Below are 21,771 nucleotides of genomic sequence, written 5' to 3'. Positions count from 1 at the left end.
AACCTTTTAACCTTAATCCTTTTTATATTCACGTCTATAAGTAGTACATTACCTTGTACTGCAGTCGCATGGATAGAAGGGAAATGTAAAAAAAATAATTCTAAATCAAACCTTTTAACTATCTCTACTCCCTGCAACCTAAGATGTAATTCGTGAAACTTTTCGTCTCGACGCATAAAGAAGATTGAACAAAAAAGAGTGGATGGTAATTCTCAATAAATAACTGGGTAGTATTTCACGGGTCAAAATTTGTTGTCAGCATCATAACCCTTCAGTGGTACGGAGTGGTTATGGTGCTAGGAGTGCCATGGCACTTTCCCAAGATAAGTAGTTAAAGCGCATTGTGATGTTTATGGTGCCTGTAGTTTTTTTTTTTTTTTTAACTGTAACAGGGAATTTCAACTTGAAGTGTCCTTTTAACCCCTTAAGGACACATGACATGTGTGACATGTCATGATTCCCTTTTATTCCAGAAGTTTAGTCCTTAAGGGGTTAAAGACACTTGCTCTCTTTGACATTATGTTACATGGTAGTGATGAAAAAAAGAATGAGAGATCTATGTTTTAGCCTTCAATCAAAGTGGTAATAACTTTAAGGTGACCCTAGGTAGCTGCCTAGGGCCCAGGGGTTAGATAGGTTCCTCGAAATCATGAGTTTGCTCGGCCCCATTAAGCATCCCTATGTTAAGAATCAAGGGGGGGCTTAAACTTGTAATCTGCCTTGGGCCCCACTGGATCTACAGAGATTTCTCCTATTGGCTCAACAGCTATAGGAAGGACTTTATTGGTAAACTAAAATGGCATAGCTTGTCAAACACAATGAAAGTTCCGTTGTTTTCTCCAAGTTGACGTGCAAACTTATCATAAAAGGCAAAGCTGTATAACATCAGTGTTTGTGAAGGAAGCCCTTGTCTCTATGTATTCTAATTTGTTCGGTCTGCCAAATGCCTCCAGGGTTAATGGGCAATAAAATAATTTAGAGGTTCAGAGGCACCTTCAGAAATCCAGATTCTGGCCTCACCTTCTTTTTTCATCCCAGCTCGGAAACATTTCTTCAGCCGACAGTAACGACACTGATTCCTTTTGTCTTTGTCAACGATACACTGTCTGCTAAACCTGAAAGAAGAAAAGGAGAGTATAAGCGATAATGTCTGATACAATCCCGCTTGGTGAGTGCAGTACTTTACCCAGGACATAGAGGGCACTATTTACTAACAGGTGCAAATGGATGGAACTTTGAAAGTCTGCAGTAACCAATCACCTCTGATGATTGGTCTTGTAAGGAGGCATTAGACTGAGCAGCTATGGGCTGTTGGGATTGGCTGAGCAGCTATGGGCTGTTGGGATCTGTCGGGTGACCGCTTTCAGCCTATCACAGCGCCCATTGCTGGTATGAATTGGTACGGCTGGAAGGAAGTGTGTAATCTCGGCCTTAGCCATACATTCAATGTGGGCCGATCTGTGGGTGGCCAGGGGCACTCATTAAGTGTTAAACTATTTAAAAATTGTTTAACACTGAATGGACGGACAGGGACAGTGCCATGGGACTGTAACCAATTCAATACAATGAAACGGTTACAGTATCTACAGCGCCCCTTTAACCAGATTCGTGCAAGATCCAGGCCCATCCTATTTAAGGATGACATCTCTGTCCCCATTTATAATCCTATCTGTAAAAATTTTAAAATCATTTTAGATCCTCATTTTTTTGGCATAATCTAAAGGACATGTATATTTTCTGTATCACGGCGGACACCTTATCATTACTGAACAAAAGATTGTTAATTTATACCTGTTTTAAATATGCATTTCTAATCAATATTTTAAGCAGCAATTTAATTGGTTTGATGAACAAAAAAGAAACGATTTCATATAACTGAGTAACCAATAAATGAAATGTTCACCTTCAATAAAGAAATAATTAAAAAAATACCCCTGGGCGCTCGGCTGAATGAAATGTTTTGTGCAGGTACACTTGTGATATTAACAAGTCATTGCTAGAGGGACTGTCAGATTAAACACCTGGGAACACAACAGACAATCTGTTAATGAATATATTTACTAGACTGATAAGGCTCATTAAGCTCCAATAGCTACTATATCTTATGTGATCCCTCTAATTCCAACCCTTCACCCATCAATCGGCAGTCGGAGGTTGAACATTTTTGTATTCAATTTCACACTATATTATCTATTTTTTTTAAAGGGATATTTGAAGGGACAGTGTACCAAAGTCATGTCACCTGCAGACTTCCTAATAAAAATGGCATTGGTTTTAATTTGCAATTTCCACGCCTGTTAGAGGCTGTCTGACAGGCAGACATGAGATACTTCCTATAAAATAGATTCAATTACAGAATTTTTCCTCTCTCAACCTGTAACTTTCTCTACATTCCTTTTTCTCCATATTCTACCTAAAAGTAACCATCTACGTTTTATCTATTCTAGACTGTACAGCTGTACTAACTATTCTTGGTGTACGATAGCCTTTGAAGCTGCTTCCTATGTTGTAACCTCGCTGCTTGGTATCACTGCTAATACAGTAAGTCCATGTAACATACAGTGACGAAGGATAGGTAGGTACACAGACATTTCATATATGTCCTATTATGTTTTATATTCATATTTCTATCAATTGTACACTCTATCATATTGACTTTGGTGCAATATTCTTCCATAATTCTCTTTTCTTTACTCTTTTCTTATGTCTTAAATTAAGAAAACCTAATTTACAAAAAGAGCGACTATGCAAAAAAAAACAAAAATATTATATTAATAAATTGCTAATTTCCATTATTTTATTTATTTATGAATTGTAAAGCAAACCATCCCATGAAAATAACAGGGTTGTCCAGCAATTTGGTTCGATTAGTTTGAAACAGCCTCTTGTAGAATCTATCCATTAGACAAAGGATCTCTAGCCCCCAAATGTAATGAATATAAAAAAAAAAAAAAAACAAGTTTTCTTTTTTTTAATTCATTTTTGCAGGGAGATAAAAAAAATGAGCTCAAATTTTTTGTAATTTTTTTTTTACTCTATCCATTTTATTTTGGTTGAGAAATTCGTGCTCCCACAGGACGCCATTTATTTAATATTCATCCCTGGATATTTCCTGTGTGCATTAATTGCAGCTAATATTAGTGACAATAATTGGTCAATTTGGAAAATGTCGGCAAAATAAAAAACAAAAACTGTATGAGTGGCTACTAAGTTAGGCTTTCCTACAAACTCCAGGTTGAAAGTCGGCCTTGACTCACTTGCAATGCATAAACATATGGGATGATTAATAAAAGTTTGTCTACTAGAGAAGTGGAGAGAGAGATCGACACGAGTGGAATGTTCCTTCACATTCCATTGGTTTCGATGGTGATATCTCCACTGTGTAAACTTTAGTAGTGGAAGTTTTATTATTTTTTTAACCAATACGACAAACAAACCATGGCCCTCTAGATGCTTCCTGTAAAGAGATATCTAATATTTTAACTTCCTGTATTCCACGGTTTGTTTAATTAATCATTTCGTATCCCCTGCTCTGTCAATAACCTGCAAGACCCTGTAGGAGCCTCCTGTGCGCGATTAAAATTCAACTGACAGAGTAGGAGATAAAAAGTTCTAAAGTAAACACATTGTGCTGTAAGATCGGATTGAAAATGAAACATATTATTGATGCTTGTTTGAGCAGAGCCTTCTTCACCTCTTGTCTCTGTTAATATTCTGTATGTCAATTACCTGTTGTCAATGTCAATCATTCGCATTTTATAATTGTACAGCGCTACGGAATATGTTGGCTCTATATGAACAATAATAATCTTACCTGCAAGAATACATGTGGTTCTTTCTAACACTCCGTCTGAAGAATCCTTTGCAACCGTCACAACTGGAAGCTCCATAGTGTTTCCCCGTAGCTCTGTCTCCGCAAATCGCACACAAGGAATTAATACCAATACTGTTTGATGCATTGAGATTCGCTACATCTGATGGGGAGGTATCTGTAATGTATACAAGGTATAAAAAGTTAGTCAAATGGAAACGTGTTGCATGAAGACAGATGGATACAATAGTGTTATTTCTAAACAATGCGTTTTACCAGAGCATCGTTAGCATGGCTACAGAAAATGTATACAACCAAACTGCATCAAAATCAAAGCAACACTTAATGCACCATAACCACTACAGTGTGCTGGATCCCACCGGTCTTTTCTTACAGTAGAAGCCATCTTACCAATAGAGCAAATCAACACTAAGGAGGACTGTGCTCAGTGGCTAAGAGTGATCATCGACACTCTCAGCTATCCCTACTGTAGAAGACCAGATGCAGCTGATGTGGGGCGTAAGCCCGATGTGACCCAGTTGGTTATAGCAAGGGGAAGTTTATATGTCCTCCTCCTTTGGTGCATTCCCTCACAGCCTTCTCTGCCTTCCTACGTTGTGAAATATTAGTTCGTTTTTTTATATTCTCCACCTTTGTCCACCCCTTGTCCACCCCACACTCCATCCATTCCTCAGCTTGCTGCATACGTGTTCGCTCGGAGCTTGGATATGATCCAATCAAATGCTTCTCTATGACATTCATTTAACAAAATCTGGGTCACTGTCATAAAAGGTTAAGAATCAATGGTCTAGTTGGAGAGCAATGTTCTTGAACCCCTTGTTTGGAGAGTAATTTAATCATACTTTAATGTTGAAGGAGGCAGAGTTGTGGTGTACACAAATATCACATGACTTGATATCTTGCCACCAAAACAATAGTGCCACAATGGTGGTCTCCAGTATACGTACATAACTCTGCAGCCATTAGGTCAGAAACAGACTTTGGCCATGTGCACGTATCATAGAAACCACTTGTAAAGAAACTAACCAAAATCGGCCTAAAATAACTATTAATAACCCGGCCATGGCTTCATGGACCAACCGACAACCTCAATTTGCTGGACAGTGCTACAGGGAACTACGGCAACTTAGGCCGGCCACGTGGGACTATTCTTTGCATTGTAGCTCAGCCACGTCGGGTCAAATCGTTAACCGGGTGGCGATTGTATCACTGACATGTGATCAGGGCGCTATTTTGCCATATAGGGCGTTCCGAGACGAACTATCCAGAGATTCCAAATGTGTGGGGATTATTACTGTTTTTGGTGATGTTTTTAAGGGATATTTGTGTTAGATGTCTGGATGTCTGGAGCTTGGTTAGATTAGCAGTACATGATCTGATCATCTCCCAGATTCAGAGGCACCTGGGTGGCATCTCCATTATTGAGTTAACAACCCCCTGCCAGGAGTATAAAAGTGTGTAAAACCTAATAAAATGTTCTTGTTTTCAATCTTCATCAGCTCTTGTTTGGGTGGGCTGCTCTAATTCACCAACAACTCTGCTGGATTAGGAGAGAGGTTCTGGCAGAGATACTTTGGTCAAATATTGAAGCTCCACCGTACCACTAACTTCTAAACAGGCCCAACTCTAGTAATGAAAGACAGCACTAATGAATAAGCAAAGTGTAGTTAAAAAATGGTGACCTTAATCATTAGTCTAGCAAGAGATTTTAAATGAACATGAATGGGGAACGAGGAACGGAAACTTTATGACAGTTACCTTTGTAACCATTCCACGTGAGTTGTCATTTTATGGTCTCTGAATCACCAAAAATAACTCCACGCCGCACCTAAATTATCCTACTCCTATACTTTCATCTGTTCTCTGTGTGCAACCATAAACAATGCACGGCGAGATTAAATCTCGTCAATGAGCTGTCAAGATATTCATACTAAAGTATCGAAATAAACTAATGGGCAATATTGCTGGACCATTCAACCGTCACAGTTATTAAATCTTACTACACTGATCTGATCTTTCTCTTCTGCATTATTGAAACGGAGAGGGAGAAGGGATCGGAGGCAGATAACTATTAGTAACTCACAATCCAGACTTTCTCATGGCTAGAAAGCAACCCAAAAATAAGTAACGAATAGAACATAACCTTTGATAAATATGATATAAATACATTTTGGAGAATATAACTCATTCATAATTAATCATAAAATGTTAGCCAGCGCCAGGCTAACGAAACCATCCAATAATGAGAAAAAAAAAAAGAGAAGAAAAATAGAAACCAAATAATGAATCAAATTAAATACAAATAAATAAAATAAAATAAAAAATGACAAGCAAGCCGAAGCAGAAAGTAACAATATAGTGCTCCGGTAAGTAAATTGAATTAAACAAAAAAGCGATCCGAACAACTATTGGAAACAAATGTAACAAAAGTGAGAATAAATAAGTATCTATTAGAGATAAAGGCACGTTAGGGACCTACTTGGAGCTACAGGTTATCCCTTCCCTTAATTTCGATTTACCCTTCTCCCCTCGATGTGCTCTATTTCTCAGGAGCTTATTTGTTACATATTAGTTGCAAAATTAATAAATAAATAAATTGTTATTATTAAATGGACACTATAGTCACAAAAACAACTTTAGCTCAATGAAGCAGTTTTGGTGTATAGAACATGCCTCTCAGGTTTCACTGCTCAATTATCTACCATTTAGGAGTTAAATCATTTTGTTTCTGTTTATGCAGCCCTAGCCACACCTCCCCTGGCTGGGACTGACACAACCTGCATGAAAATAAAATGGTTCTATTTTCAATCAGATGTAGTTTACTTTAAAAAGTTTTTATCTCCTGCTCCGTAAATTGAACTTTAACTACATAAAGGAGGCTCCTGCATGGTCTAGCTAGCTAGATAATTAATTCTAAATTTAACAGAATTTGTAATAAAGGAAGTGTAAACATTAGATGACTCTTTACAGGACGTGTTTAGGAAAGCTGTGTAAGTCACATGCAGGGAGGTGTAACTAGAGCTGTATAAACAAAGGGGTTTAACTCCTAAATGGCAGAGAATTGAGCAGTGAGACTGCAGGGGCATGATCTATACACCAACACTGCTTCATTAAGCCAAAGTTATTTTGGTGACTATATTGTCCCTTTAAGTCACCTGAAATTTCTCAAGAGAGCTCTGCCCCTGGCCACACCCCAACTCCCACTTCTAGAATTAAAGTGTCTCTCTTTGTCCATTGGAAGGTATGAAAGAGGGTGAAGTAATCTAAAATAGAGCTCATACAGAAAATGTGTTAATACATTGTGGAGTTGAGAGGAGATAATGGAGGAGATGTTCAATGTATATACCAAAATGTTCTCTAAGAATGGAAAGTCTAAAGTTTCATTCGCTAAAAGATATTTTGATGTTTTTTTTAGGACGTACTAATGGTAAAATAATACCAATTATAAGGAAAATGTATCTTTTTTTTTGTTTATATCTTAGTAACTATAAGTTCTACAAATACATAGTTTGGAGACCTTATAAACATGTAGCCGAGCCTCCTAATAATAAAACATTATTTATTCTGCAAATTATTTATATAAAATATGAAATAATTAAAATCTTAAAAAAACATTTTATGTGAAAATTTATAAAAACATTGTTAATGTTTGATGGTAAAATTACCCCTTATTTAAACATTGCCCTTTTTGATCAATTTGCTATTAGAGAATTAAACATTACTCCTCGAACAATTGCATGTGATGCTCTTTTACTATCTATGAAAGTGTAAATGTGCAAAAACATAGTCTCTATTCAATAACCTAATAATGTCTAACTTCATATGAGCACTGCAGGGTATAGATTACAGGTACTTCCTATCAAGCCCAGGTTCTTCTATAGCAGATTTGTACTGCTGATGCTGGTTGGAGAAAGCCTGGAGGTCACAATTTCTGTGTAACAGTTGTCCTATGATTGGATGTGCCCATTTGACTTTCTTATAATTTTGTGCCTGTTGAGCTAACGACATAATTGTATCTTATTATATAAACAGACAGAGCTTGTTAACCTTTAAAGGGGTACTCTAACCCTTTTTTGGGGTGGGCGGGGACAATGCTTGTGTATAACACCCTATTTTGCATTATGGAGACGGTCAGGGGTCAAGTCCTGGGGAAAAAAGTGTGGGAACTCTCCCCCACCAAAAAAACCCCCACTCGTATGCATATATAAACGCGTGCACACACATACACATGCACTCAGACACTCACAGACGCACACACATACTCAGACACTCACACAGTGGTGTATTTTAATTTTGTGCTGCCCTAGGCATGACTATACCGGAGCACCCCCCAATCTAAATTTACCACCCCTTCCTGTCAAGGGCGCACCGCTTCCTGATTAAGAACCCACCCCTTCCTCTTTAGACTCCACCTTTTCCTGCTCCTTTTAAAGAAATACTATAGTGCCAGGAAAACAAAGCTGTTTTCCTGGCACTATAATTCCCTGTAGTGCCCCCCCTCCCTCATTCGACACTGATGGGGTTAAAATCCTATGGGTATTTAGCAGATGCTGGATGTCCTCATGCACAGGGGTGAGGACGTCCAGCATCAGTTAGGCGACTTTTGGTCACCTAACCACCCGAAAGTCCCTCTAGTGTCTGATAGACAGCCACTAGAGGTGGAGTTACCCCTCAAGGTAATTATTGCAGTTTCTGAGAAACCGCAATAATTACACTTGCAGGTTTAACCCCTTAAGGACACATGACGTGTGTGACACGTCATGATTCCTTTTTATTCCAGAAGTTTGGTCCTTAAGGGGTTAAGGGGACTGGGACACTGCACCCAGACCACTTCAATGAGCTGAAATTGTCTGGGTGCCTATAGTGTCCCTCTAAGCACACTCTCTGACAGACACCCACACTGGCAGATACACACTGACAGTAACACACACACTACGTGACAAACACACAGACGTCACTGATTTGACACACACACACATTCACTGACACACACTCATTCATTGACAGAGAGACACACACAAACACACTGACAGACACACACTAATAGCCACACGCACTAAATGACAAACAGACTCTCACTGATTTGACAGACACTTACAAACATACACTAACAGAAGCACATACACGCAAACATGTGCATACACTAACAGAAGCACATACACTCATACGCACACACATGCATACACTAACAGAAGCACATACACGCAAACATGCATACACTAACAGAAGCACATACACTCATACGCACACACACATGCATACACTAACAGAAGCACATACACGCAAACATGCATACACTAACAGAAGCACATACACTCACACACACGTACATATGATAACAGACGTAAATACACTCATACACACACACACACACTGACACAAACACACACATACATACACCAACAGACATGAACTAACATACACACACATAGACTAACAGACATACACACACACAAACAGACATACACACACACAAACAGACATACACACACACAAACAGACATACACACACACACGCACACACTAACAGACATACACACATACACTAACAGACATACACACACACACACATACATACACATACACTAACAGACATACACACACACACACACACATACACTAACAGACATACACACACATACATACACATACACTAACAGACACACACATACACTAACAGACATACACATACACTAACAGACATACACACACATACATAGACTAACACACATACACTAACAGACATACACATACACTAACAGACATACACTAACAGACACACATACACTAACAGACATACACACACACATACATACACATACACTAACAGACATACATACAGACATACATACACATACACTAACAGACATACACACACATACACTAACAGACATACACACAGACATACATACACATACACTAACAGACATACACACAGACATACATACACATACACTAACAGACATACATACAGACATACATACACATACACTAACAGACATACATACAGACATACATACACATACACTAACAGACATACACACAGACATACATACACATACACTAACAGACATACATATATGCAAATTATTCAAATAAACATTGCCCACCCACCCAGCCTCCCTACCTTTCAGGAAAGCTGGCATGGATGGGTCCCTGGGGTCCAGTGGGGCTGCAGTGAGGCTGGCATGGGGGGGCCACCTGATTGCCCCCCTCCTCCCCCCCGGCGGGCGGCTCTCTCCCTGTCACACGCGGCGAGGGAGCTGTGTCCTCTCTGCTCCCTCTTGCCGCGCGCCGTTTTCGGATGCAGGGAGCCGGAATATGACGTCATATTCCGGCTCCCGGCATCAGCAGACAACCCACGCGGCGAGAGGGAGCAGAGAGGACACAGCTCCCTCGCCGCGTGTGACAGGGAGAGAGAGCCGCCCGCCGGGGGTGAGGAGGGGGGGCAATCAGGTGGCCCCCCCCATGACAGGGGGAACAGAGGGCATTTGGGGGCGGCATTTTTTGCCGCCCCCTGAGTGCCTGCAGGGGGAACGGCGTTCCTGCTGTGAAAAAAGTGCAGGAACGCCGTTCCCACGCGTTCCTGCAGGACTCGAGCCCTGGAGACGGTCCCCTTCTCTGTTGGTACCATAACGTGAAAAATAAACAGATTTTTAGCCATCTGGAATCCGGGCTGGGTGAAGCTCCCGGCTATGACTTCCGCGCCACGTCGGATATCACTGGGGCCTTGTGCGGTCCAATCACAGGCTTCTCATAGAGATGCCTGTAATTGGTCCGTTTCACCAGCTCAGAGGACATGCACATGCTACGGGCTGGCGAGGGGAGGGAAGGAGGGAGTGAAGATGGTGGAAAGGCTTTTTAAAAAAGAATACTGAGGGAAACAGAGGAAGGTGGGAGGGAGCACGCAGTGGGTGGGAGGAAAGGAGATGGAAAACGATAGACTTTTTTTATGCACAGAATTGACATTGGCATTTCTCGTCTGCCAATGTCACGTGTGCTGGGGTGTTACTAGCACAATTACATATATCCTAGTATATACAGTGTTTCAAGCAGAAACATTGCACATAAATACTCCTACCACCATAACCACGTCAAATCACTGACGTGGTTATGGTGGATGGAGTAGCCCTCCAATACAGTCCTTTGTGTACATCACTTTCTATAATACAATACTTTTCAGATGACACTTTGTCATTATTGGTTCTATGAAAAAAAAAAGGATTCTACACCTTGTGCTAAATAATCAATCGTAAGTGATCACATGCAGAACCATTGCATACTAAGCAAATTCAACAACCTAAAAGGACTTGATAAACTACAGAAAACATATTTCTAATAATTGGCCAGAACCCTGAAAATTGTTACAGTTATCTACATCACCATCCCACTGGTGATACACTGCATCCCCCTAAGCACACACTACACCCCTCATACACACACTACACCTATATACAGAGACACTATATCCTCTGTACATCTCCCTACACACAGACACACACACACACACAATCATTATACACAAAAAACATACACACCGGATACCCTAAACACAAACTACATCCTTTACACACACAAACACACTATCTCTCTCTACAGCCTCTAGACACACACTCTACAGCTCTTTGACAGACCTATTTACACAAACCCAATAATAAACAATACAAAAATCACCCTCCTCTACAGACACACACTCCCACAAGCTGAAAATGCATCCACAATACCCTTTTAGGGAATTGTAGGCTTGTTTTATACAATTAAAATGTAATTTAGAACAATAACATTGTATCTTATTTACACAGACTGATCTCTAAACACATTTATTGTAGCTTAAAGACACATTACTGGAAGTATTATTGCTGTGGAGCTCTGTTATACACTCAGTCACATTACTGGGAGTATTATTGCTGTGGAGCTCTGTTATACACTCAGACACATTACTGGGAGTATTATTGCTGTGGAGATCTGTTATACACTCAGACACATTACTGGGAGTATTATTGCTGTGGAGCTCTGTTATACACTCAGACACATTACTGGGAGTATTATATCTGTGGAGCTCTGTTATACACCCAGTCACATTACTGGGAGTATTATTGCTGTGGAGCTCTGTTATACACCCAGTCACATTACTGGGAGTATTATTGCTGTGGAGCTCTGTTATACACTCAGACACATTACTGGGAGTATTATTGCTGTGGAGCTCTGTTATACACTCAGACACATTACAGGGAGTATTATTGCTGTGGAGCTCTGTTATACACTCAGACACATTACTGGGAGTATTATTGCTGTGGAGCTCTGTTATACACTCAGACACATTACTGGGAGTATTATTGCTGTGGAGCTCTGTTATACACTCAGACACATTACTGGGAGTATTATAGCTGTGGAGCTCTGTTATACACTCAGACACATTACTGGGAGTATTATCACTGTGGGGCTCTGTTATACACTCAGACACATTACTGGGAGTATTATTGCTGTGGAGCTCTGTTATACACTCAGACACATTACTGGGAGTATTATAGCTGTGGAGCTCTGTTATACACTCAGACACATTACTGGGAGTATTATCACTGTGGGGCTCTGTTATACACTCAGACACATTACTGGGAGTATTATTGCTGTGGAGCTCTGTTATACACTCAGGCACATTACTGGGAGTATTATTGCTGCGGAGCTCTGTTATACACTCAGACACATTACTGGAAGTATTATTGCTGTGGAGCTCCGTTATACACTCAGACACATTACTGGGAGTATTATTGCTGTGGAGCTCTGTTATACACAGACACATTACTGGGAGTATTATTGCTGTGGGGCTCTGTTATACACTCAGACACATTACTGGGAGTATTATTGCTGTGGAGCTCTGTTATACACTCAGACACATTACTGGGAGTATTATTGCTGTGGAGCTCTGTTATACACTCAGACACCAACAATATGGAGCTCCTACAAAAGAGTGAAATTATGAGAAAAAAGGGGGCAGATGGAATTAGGCCCAAAATATGGACTGACCCTCCTAAATAGAGACTGGGAGGTATGTATTGGTGTGTAGCAGAGCTTCAAAGCAATACAATTAAAGTCAATAGGAGGGCTTTAAAATACAATGAATGTGTCTAGGAATTAGCCTGTGTAAAAAAGATACGTTGGTCTTGTTCTAAATTATACTGTTAATGGATACATTTTTATCAGTAGGTCATGAATTCTCTAAAAATGTCCAATTAGAGCCCCACCTCCATTTATACCCCTGAAGTAAAGACTGCTTGCAACAACGTTGATTCTTTTTCACATTAAATACTCTTGCTAAATAGTTTTTGACGGCTACAGGCCTTGTTTTTGAACCAAATAGCCAGCTCATCTTATCTCAGCTGATCAGATAGACCTATAGAATTCTTATCTTACAACATTCCTGCAAACAAAAGAATACTTGGGCTGTAATCCCTCCAAAACAACCTTTTAAATAATGAAGATCGATCAACTGGGGAGAAGAATATTTTAAGGTGTTACTACACTCGGCCATAAATCAATCTGCACTGAAAAACCTGTGAGCAGTGAGTGTCGCCAAAATATGATGTGATGTCATACAATGGCGAGTCTTGGATCGGCAGCTAAAGTGAATCTCAACAACAACAAAAAAAACACTCTGTGACATGATTGGCTATTGTACTATTGTGCTTGTTTTCTATAGAGTAAAATTCATCTTTTTAAATATATGTATATATAATTTGGCAAATTTCTCAAATATTTTTTCTCTCTCTCTCTTTTTTTTTCACAACTTTATAGAAGTCCATTCTGCCATCATGCTTGTCTTCTAATGTACTATTTATCTCAATGGGTACCCAGTGATAGGCCAAGAGTGTCAGCTGAAACTCTCATCGCTTATCGACGACCATCGGCTAAACCTTCCTCATACTACGGCAACCAGAGGATGAGAGTCACGAGGCAGCAGTATCAGGCAACATGGACCAACTCCGGGGGGATAAACTGCTGGAACAAGTTTAGCCCCAGAAGGTAAGACAGCGTCCGGAAACTCCGGCCCAAATGCAACTTCAATGAGCTGAAGCTGTTATGAGGTCGAACGTGTTCTTTTAACTTCGTATTATCAGAGTTATTCACCAAGTACCAAACTGGAGCAATTTAAATACTGAATGGAAAATTTTATCTGAAATAGCTGATCAGGATAAATTCTCTAATTCAGCTACAGCCTGCCTATTTCAACTGGAATTCTGGAAATTATAAGACTACTACAAGCGCTGAGACTACTTCTTCTAAGTGGCCCTGCCATTTCGGTCTCACAATGTAAATCATTGCAGTTGTGGCACCTACGGCGGCTGTTACCCTGACAGCCACTAGATGGCGCTTCCATACCCACAACTGAGTCAGACTAGGTTCTTCACGCACTTTATGAGGATGTCTGCACAATAAATGTAGCTATTATGTTTCTCACAGAGAAGTACTGAATGTAATGCTTCTCTGTATGAAGCATTTGAGTGGCTGAGAGCGGTCTTGCCGTGAGTCCACTTTTAATCCACATTACTTCTCTGCTGCATGATGATCGGTGTTGGAAAAAAGTGATTTGGGATTATTCTCTTGAAAATTTAGAAGGTATGGGGGGTGATAGAGGTCACTATGATGGCAGGGACCATATGAAATAATAATAACAAAGAAAAGATTATAATTTTGGGGACTATAGTTTACTTTTCGTATAGTACAATTAGTGACTAAAGCCATTTTTATTAGATTATCCTTTTATCCTGGGGAGGTCAAAATAAAGTCCATCAGCTGTTGTAGGTCTAAAGCTCCGGTGATGCTTTGCACACTTGGGGTGTGGCTTGAATATCACATTTATATTTTTATAAAGTTAAAAACTTTATGACAAACTTACAAAAAATTATTCTAGTGCAAAAGCAGAGTTTGTGCGCGATAGATAATTGATTGAACTTTTTTTTTTTTTTTTTAATTGATTGAACTTTTATAAATTTAGCATTTTCCTATCAGCTCTCTCTCACAATGTATGATGGGAAAAGCATTATTTTTGCCTTGGTTCACAATGAGGCCTTTTCCATCTCATTGTGCATGTGTGGATCTTGCACTCACCATTATTATGCAGACATGTCACAGAGGATTGATCTTGGGAAGAATTGCAGAGACCCACCACAAGTGACAATGTAATATTAATCAACATACCTTATAGAAGGAAATTTTCACATAAAAAAACAAAAACAAAACTGTCATCATTTTTTATTATTACTGACAATGATTACATGTACTATAGCCTCTGGTTATATGTACAGTGAATACCTCTGTTTAGTGCATCTATTTTCTTATCCTTGCTCAGTAGGGGTAGCCATCTTAAGTCAGAAGCATCACTTTTGTTTGGTCAGAAATATCACTTATTTGCCATTTACCCCCTGTTGCCTACCTAAATATAATAAAATCTTACTGTATTCAAGTCTGCATCTGCTGGCTCTGCTTCTGTCTGCCTCAGACCTGCCCCTGTCTGCTAACATCATCAGAAGTGGTGTTCTGAGCCAATCACAATGCTTCCACATAGGATTGGCAGAGACTGACAAGGAGGCAGATCAGGGGCAGAGGCAGCACAAGTCAAACACAGCCCTGGCCAATTATCATCTCCTCATAGAGATGAATTGAATCAATGAATCTCTATGAGCAAAGTTCAGTGTCTTCATGCAGAGGGAGGAGATCCTGAATGTCAGTCACACTGTGCAGCACTGCCCCAGGAAGCACTTCTAACAGCCATCTGAGGAGTGGCCAGTGAAGTTATCACTAGGCTGTAATGTAAACACTGCATTTTCTCTGAAAAGACAGTGTTTACAGCAAAAAGCCTGAAAGGAATGATTCTACTCACCAGAACAAATGCAATACGATGTAGTTGTTCTGGTGACTATAGTGTCCCTTTAAACAGATAAATGATGCTTCTGACTAAAGAGAATTTGAAGATGGCTGCCCCCTCCTTCCCCATGTGTTATAACAAAATGATACACAAAGAGGCTAAATTAGATTTAACCTTTTATGTTCAGTAAAAATAAAACCATGACTGCTAGCCTTTGAAATGTGAAAAGATATGTCACATTTTGTAATGTGTCACTGGATTCTGGTTTTGGATGACATGTTCGAGAGATACAGTAGGTAGATGGACTGAGCAGTATATTGTTCAATAAACAACATTCCTGTTGGACATGTTGCTTGGAAACAAACACAAAGTTATTAAAATAATAATAATTTTACTCATAGGGTGGGATTTTAAATTTTTAAATTTTGCTAAATTGTATTCACTGTTACATGTCCTGACAAACCTCTAGGGCTCCTTGTAATGCCTACTGAGAATTTAGCGCCATCTAGAGCAGGGGATGGAAACTGCGAGTGAGACATTTGCTTTTCATCCAATCCTAGAACTGGACTACAAATCCCATGAATGCCATGAACTGGCCAAATAACTACCAATGTTATACAGGACTTTGAGTGTTTAACAGTCCTTAAATAAATGTTTATACGGCTGGGGATTCACATGTAATGCCAGGCTATGGATTAATGTATGATGCTGGTATGTGGATTGACGTGTTAGCCTGTGAATTGATGTATGATGCTGGTATGTGGATTGACGTGTTAGGCTGTGAATTGATGTATGATGCTGGTATGTGGATTGACGTGTTAGGCTGTGAAATTATGTATGATGCTGGTATGTGGATTGACGTGTTAGGCTGTGAATTGATGTATGATGCTGGTATGTGGATTGACGTGTTAGGCTGTGAATTGATGTATGATGCTGGTATGTGAATTGACGTGTTAGGCTATGGATTAATGTATGATGCTGGTATGTGGATTGACGTGTTAGCCTGTGAATTGATGTATGATGCTGGTATGTGGATTGACGTGTTAGGCTGTGAATTGATGTATGATGCTGGTATGTGGATTGACGTGTTAGGCTGTGAATTGATGTATGATGCTGGTATGTGAATTGACGTGTTAGGCTGTGAAATTATGTATGATGCTGGTATGTGGATTGACGTGTTAGGCTGTGAATTGATGTATGATGCTGGTATGTGGATTGACGTGTTAGGCTATGGATTAATGTATGATGCTGGTATGTGGATTGACGTGTTAGCCTGTGAATTGATGTATGATGCTGGTATGTGGATTGACGTGTTAGGCTGTGAAATGATGTATGATGCTGGTATGTGGATTGACGTGTTAGGCTGTGAATTGATGTATGATGCTGGTATGTGGATTGACGTGTTAGGCTGTGAATTGATGTATGATGCTGGTATGTGGATTGACGTGTTAGGCTGTGAATTGATGTATGATGCTGGTATGTGGATTGACGTGTTAGGCTGTGAATTGATGTATGATGCTGGTATGTGGATTGACGTGTTAGGCTGTGAATGGATGTATGATGCCGGTATGTGGATTGACGTGTGAGGCTGTGAATTGATGTGTGATGCTGGTATGTGGATTGACGTGTTAGGCTGTGAATTGATGTATGATGCTGGTATGTGAATTGACGTGTTAGGCTGTGAAATGATGTATGATGCTGGTATGTGGATTGACGTGTTAGGCTGTGAATTGATGTATGATGCTGGTATGTGGATTGACGTGTTAGGCTGTGAATTGATGTATGATGCTGGTATGTGGATTGACGTGTTAGGCTGTGAATTGATGTATGATGCTGGTATGTGGATTGACGTGTTAGGCTGTGAATTTATGTATGATGCTGGTATGTGGATTGACGTGTTAGGCTGTGAATTTATGTATGATGCTGGTATGTGGATTGACGTGTTAGGCTGTGAATTGATGTATGATGCTGGTATGTGGATTGACGTGTTAGGCTGTGAATTGATGTATGATGCTGGTATGTGGATTGACGTGTTAGGCTGTGAATTGATGTATGATGCTGGTATGTGGATTGACGTGTTAGGCTATGGATTAATGTATGATGCTTGTATGTGGATTGACGTGTTAGGCTGTGAATTGATGTGTGATATTCAGTTGTGGATGGACCTGTGTTAAGCTGTAGATTCAAAAGGGATGCTAGGTTGAGTGTGTGGATAGAGATATGGTGTTAGCGTGTGGATAGAGATGTGGTGTTAGCGTGTGGAGTGAGATATGGTGTTAGCGTGTGGATAGAGATGTGGTGTTAGCGTGTGGATAGAGATGTGGTGTTAGCATGTGGATAGAGATGTGCTGTTAGCGTGTGGAGTGAGATGTGGTGTTAGCATGTGGATAGAGATGTGCTGTTAGCGTGTGGAGTGAGATGTGGTGTTAGCATGTGGATAGAGATGTGCTGTTAGCGTGTGGAGTGAGATGTGGTGTTAGCGTGTTGGTAGAGATGTGGTGTTAGCGTGTGGATTGAGATGTGGTGCTAGCGTGTGGATTGAGATGTGGCGTTAGCGTGTGGATTAAGATGTGATGTTAGCATGTAGATTAAGATGTGGTGCTAGCGTGTGGATTGAGATGTGGTGCTAGCGTGTGGATTGAGATGCGGTGCTAGTGTGTGGATTAAGATGTGGTGTTAGCGTGTAGATTGAGATGTGGTGCTAACGTGTGGATTGAGATGTGGTGTTAGCATGTAAATTGAGACGTGTTAGTGTGTAGATTGAGATGTGCTGCTAGCGTGTGGTCTGACATGAGATGCTAGACAGTGGATTGGAGTGTGATGTTAATCTGTGGATTGATGTGCTTTCAGGTGTAGATTTATGTGACATACGGTGTGGATTGCTGGGAGTCCTTTCACAAGCGCCAGAATAACATGCACAAAATCTCAACATCTAAAAATGAAAATCTAATTTGTCACTTGTGTCAGAATGTGGGCTACTTAACATGAGGAATCAAACCTTGAGTATCCAATACTGATGCTACTTAAAACGTGAAGTGCCAAATATTGACACATTAAGCATGAGCTTAGGGTGTAGTGGTTAGGTTACATATTGACACTTAGAATGGTTAGGGTCAGTGTGTTGACTATGAGACATGAGGTTAGGGTTACGGTTAGGGCGTAGTGACGCTATACTACATATGATAATGCAGGTGACATTATTAAAATGCATTTATGATGCTGGATATTAAACCAGATTGCTATGTGATGCTAGTCTGGGGAGTGAGGAATGGGACTGTGGTTCTAACCTGTGGGTTATAAACTATATTAGGCTGTTAACTGATGTGATATTATGCTGTGGACTGATATGTGATATTAGACTGTGGACAGAAGCGTGATGTTAGGATTCTTGAAGTGTGATATTAGGCTGTGGACCAATACATGAAGCTAGGGGTTAGACTTGTGATGTTTGGCTGTGGATTTAAGTGTGATGCTAGTTTTTGGATTGATTGGAGTTATTAGGGTGTAGACTGATATGTGATATTAGGCTGTGTGTTAATGTGTGATAATATTCTGTGGATTAACATGTAACATTAGGATGTGAATCGATATTACACATGTGCACAGCGATAACATTTGGGTCGGCTGATTGATTTTCTGTATGTATTTTGCAGTACACGGGGAAGAAGTAACCAAAAAAAAAAAAAAACCAGGAGTGTCAGTAAAACAATATCTATTTGTGGTTTATTTGGAATTACAGAATTCGGATGATATGCCAAAACGACCCAAATTTTAAACAATTTTAAACCGAATGCACAAGTCTGATATTAATATGTGTAATGTTAATCTGTGATGTCAAATAATCAGTTGTTAGGCTGGAAATGATATGCATGCCTGTTACTGCATCAATTGGTTTAACAGTGCTTTTTTATTGGGTCCCACAAAGCATTTTCTTTGTAATATGCCATCAATGAAATCCGGCACATTTGCATACAAAAATTGCTGGATTTTGTAAGAGCTTTTAACCAAACATTGGAAAACAAAAAACGAATCTGGTAACAGAGCTTCGTAATACGTGTACTTGTGTATGTGTCAACTTCTTTACATAAAGAAACAGTGTTTAGGGAAATTACAACTCCCAAGATTTTCAGCCAGGATTTGGCCTCTCCGTCTGGCTGAGGATCATGGGTGTTGCAGTACTGCAATTAGATAAAAGTTATCTGAAATTTAAACAAAAATGGTAAAAAAAAAAGATACAAATAACGTAGCATGTTAGGGGAGAATGATAAAAGTCTTGCTAACTGAAAAGTGTGCAAAGTAACTCTGGAGTAGTCACCAATGGAGTGTGCGTTCTGTTGGTTTCCATGGAGATTGTCACCCTTTCAGACTTGCACAGCATTTCAGATGTAACAGTATCACATTACCAACTATCTATGTATCTATGTTTGTATCTGTCTGTCTACCTGCCTGTCTCAGAGCTATTTACTAAACGGTGAATTGTCAGGTTTTAAAAGTGAATTTCAAATTTTATGTCAAAATACCCAAACTGAAAATATATTTCATATGGTTTAAAATGGTTTATTTTTTTTTCCTAAAATGTAAAATTGACTTTGTGTGTGTATGTGTATGTGTCTGTCTGTGTCTATTTGTCCAATCACTGAAATGCAATAGTTTGAAACCGATTGGAGTGCATCGAGAAACCCAGAGATTTCCAAGAATTATTAAATCAAATAAAATATTGACTAAGGTCAATGACTGGCTAGTCTAGAGCGCAGCTACTAGTTTAGCTACCTGCTGTCAAATGTCCAGGGGTACAAGTTATCAATATTCTCGTTAGTGCAAGACTTGTCAATCACAGTGTTAGAGATGTACCAAGGTGTGAAGAGATTTCACACCAGAAACTGATAGTTTTCTCCAGCTCCCATACCAATTTCACAGGGCGTACAGTCTCTCACAGGGTAGTCCATTAGATTAGCATTGCTTTACTTCACTTAGAATTCATCAACATATCCCACCTAAGTACATATCTCCCATATTCCCCGCTTACCATTCCCAATCGACAGAACTTGCATATTTTCAAACTCCAGGGTGGTGTATGCAGGATCCAAGGCCTCTGTATAATCCGCCATGTCCATGTCTATCAGAGCTTTAGAAAGCCTCATTATCATCGGGAAACCGCGGCTGATTTCCAAGAGGTCCCCAGGTTGAGATTGAGGTTATTGGCCTCCAGTACTCTTGTGTATTGACTCCAGTCTGGTCACCTAACCCATGCCCTTAATTTGCAACAGAGTTTCTCTGGAGGGATGAGCTACAGCACAAGGCCTATAGCTCTCCTAGGGTGGAGTCACCTTGGTTAATTTTTGATCACCTCGCCTCCTGATGTAACCTGACCCACTCCTCTCAAGATAGAGTCTCTCTGATTTAGCTTGTTTATTGTTTAAATAACTTTTCTATGTTACGGCTACTGCTTGCTTAGAGGTTTTGATTTAGTGAATACATTTAGTTTCATACACAAAATATACATATATTTATATATATATATATATATATTACATATATATGGATTTAATGAATAATAACACTTTATATTTAACATAATATTTTTTTATATATATATATATATTATATAAATATAATAATATTATTAATTCGCAGTTAATGGATGCGCTGTGATACAGGCATGGTGTCGGATCTTACCACGCTGGATTTTCAAGCATTACTATTTTGTTCTGCCGGCACAGTTCCCCCTGTGTTAAATATTTGTTTTGAATGTTGGGAAATACTGTGGGGGTGAATTAGGAAATGTTTGCAACCAAGGGCAATATTTTAATGAAAATTCTGGGTCCGGTGTAGTATATGGTCACCTACTGGCCAATCTAGGCCAACCTAATATCTGATAATCGCAAGACACTTTGTAACAATTGCTTGGCATTAAAAATGCTGCGCATAGTTTGAGAGATGCTGCAAAGTGCTACATTTATAGGAGTAGATCATTATTACAGGGTCATCAGAGTGGCGGCTTTTCAAATGGTTTTGCTGTGATTTGTGGGGTTCTTAGGTGTAGGCAGTACTTAGGGTTTGAAGACCATAGACTCTA

The 21,771-nt window shown here is 39.7% G+C and overlaps 1 protein-coding gene across 4 annotated transcripts in view; it reads right to left on the bottom strand.

Annotated features, from left to right (window-relative positions):
• The window catches only part of HNF4A (hepatocyte nuclear factor 4 alpha), a 138,740-nt gene that overhangs the window by 18,252 nt on the left and 98,717 nt on the right, over positions 1–21,771 (bottom strand). For 2 of the 4 annotated variants that reach the window (XM_063459421.1, XM_063459422.1), the window contains exons 1-3: positions 20,722–20,952; positions 3,815–3,989; positions 1,021–1,115 (exon numbers count right to left, since the gene is read on the bottom strand). In XM_063459421.1, coding sequence (XP_063315491.1) covers positions 1,021–1,115; positions 3,815–3,989; positions 20,722–20,842 — 391 coding nt within the window. In that variant the 5' untranslated portion in view covers positions 20,843–20,952. Of the gene's footprint in view, positions 1–1,020; positions 1,116–3,814; positions 3,990–20,721; positions 20,953–21,771 lie in introns of those variants that run through there. The other 2 variants (XM_063459423.1, XM_063459424.1) reach the window with 1 other exon arrangement.

This window comes from Pelobates fuscus, chromosome 6 (genome assembly GCF_036172605.1).
Source record: "Pelobates fuscus isolate aPelFus1 chromosome 6, aPelFus1.pri, whole genome shotgun sequence".
Taxonomy (NCBI): domain Eukaryota; kingdom Metazoa; phylum Chordata; class Amphibia; order Anura; family Pelobatidae; genus Pelobates; species Pelobates fuscus.
The sequence above is the reverse complement of the archived record's forward strand: the minus strand, read 5'-3'. Positions and strand labels throughout refer to the sequence as shown.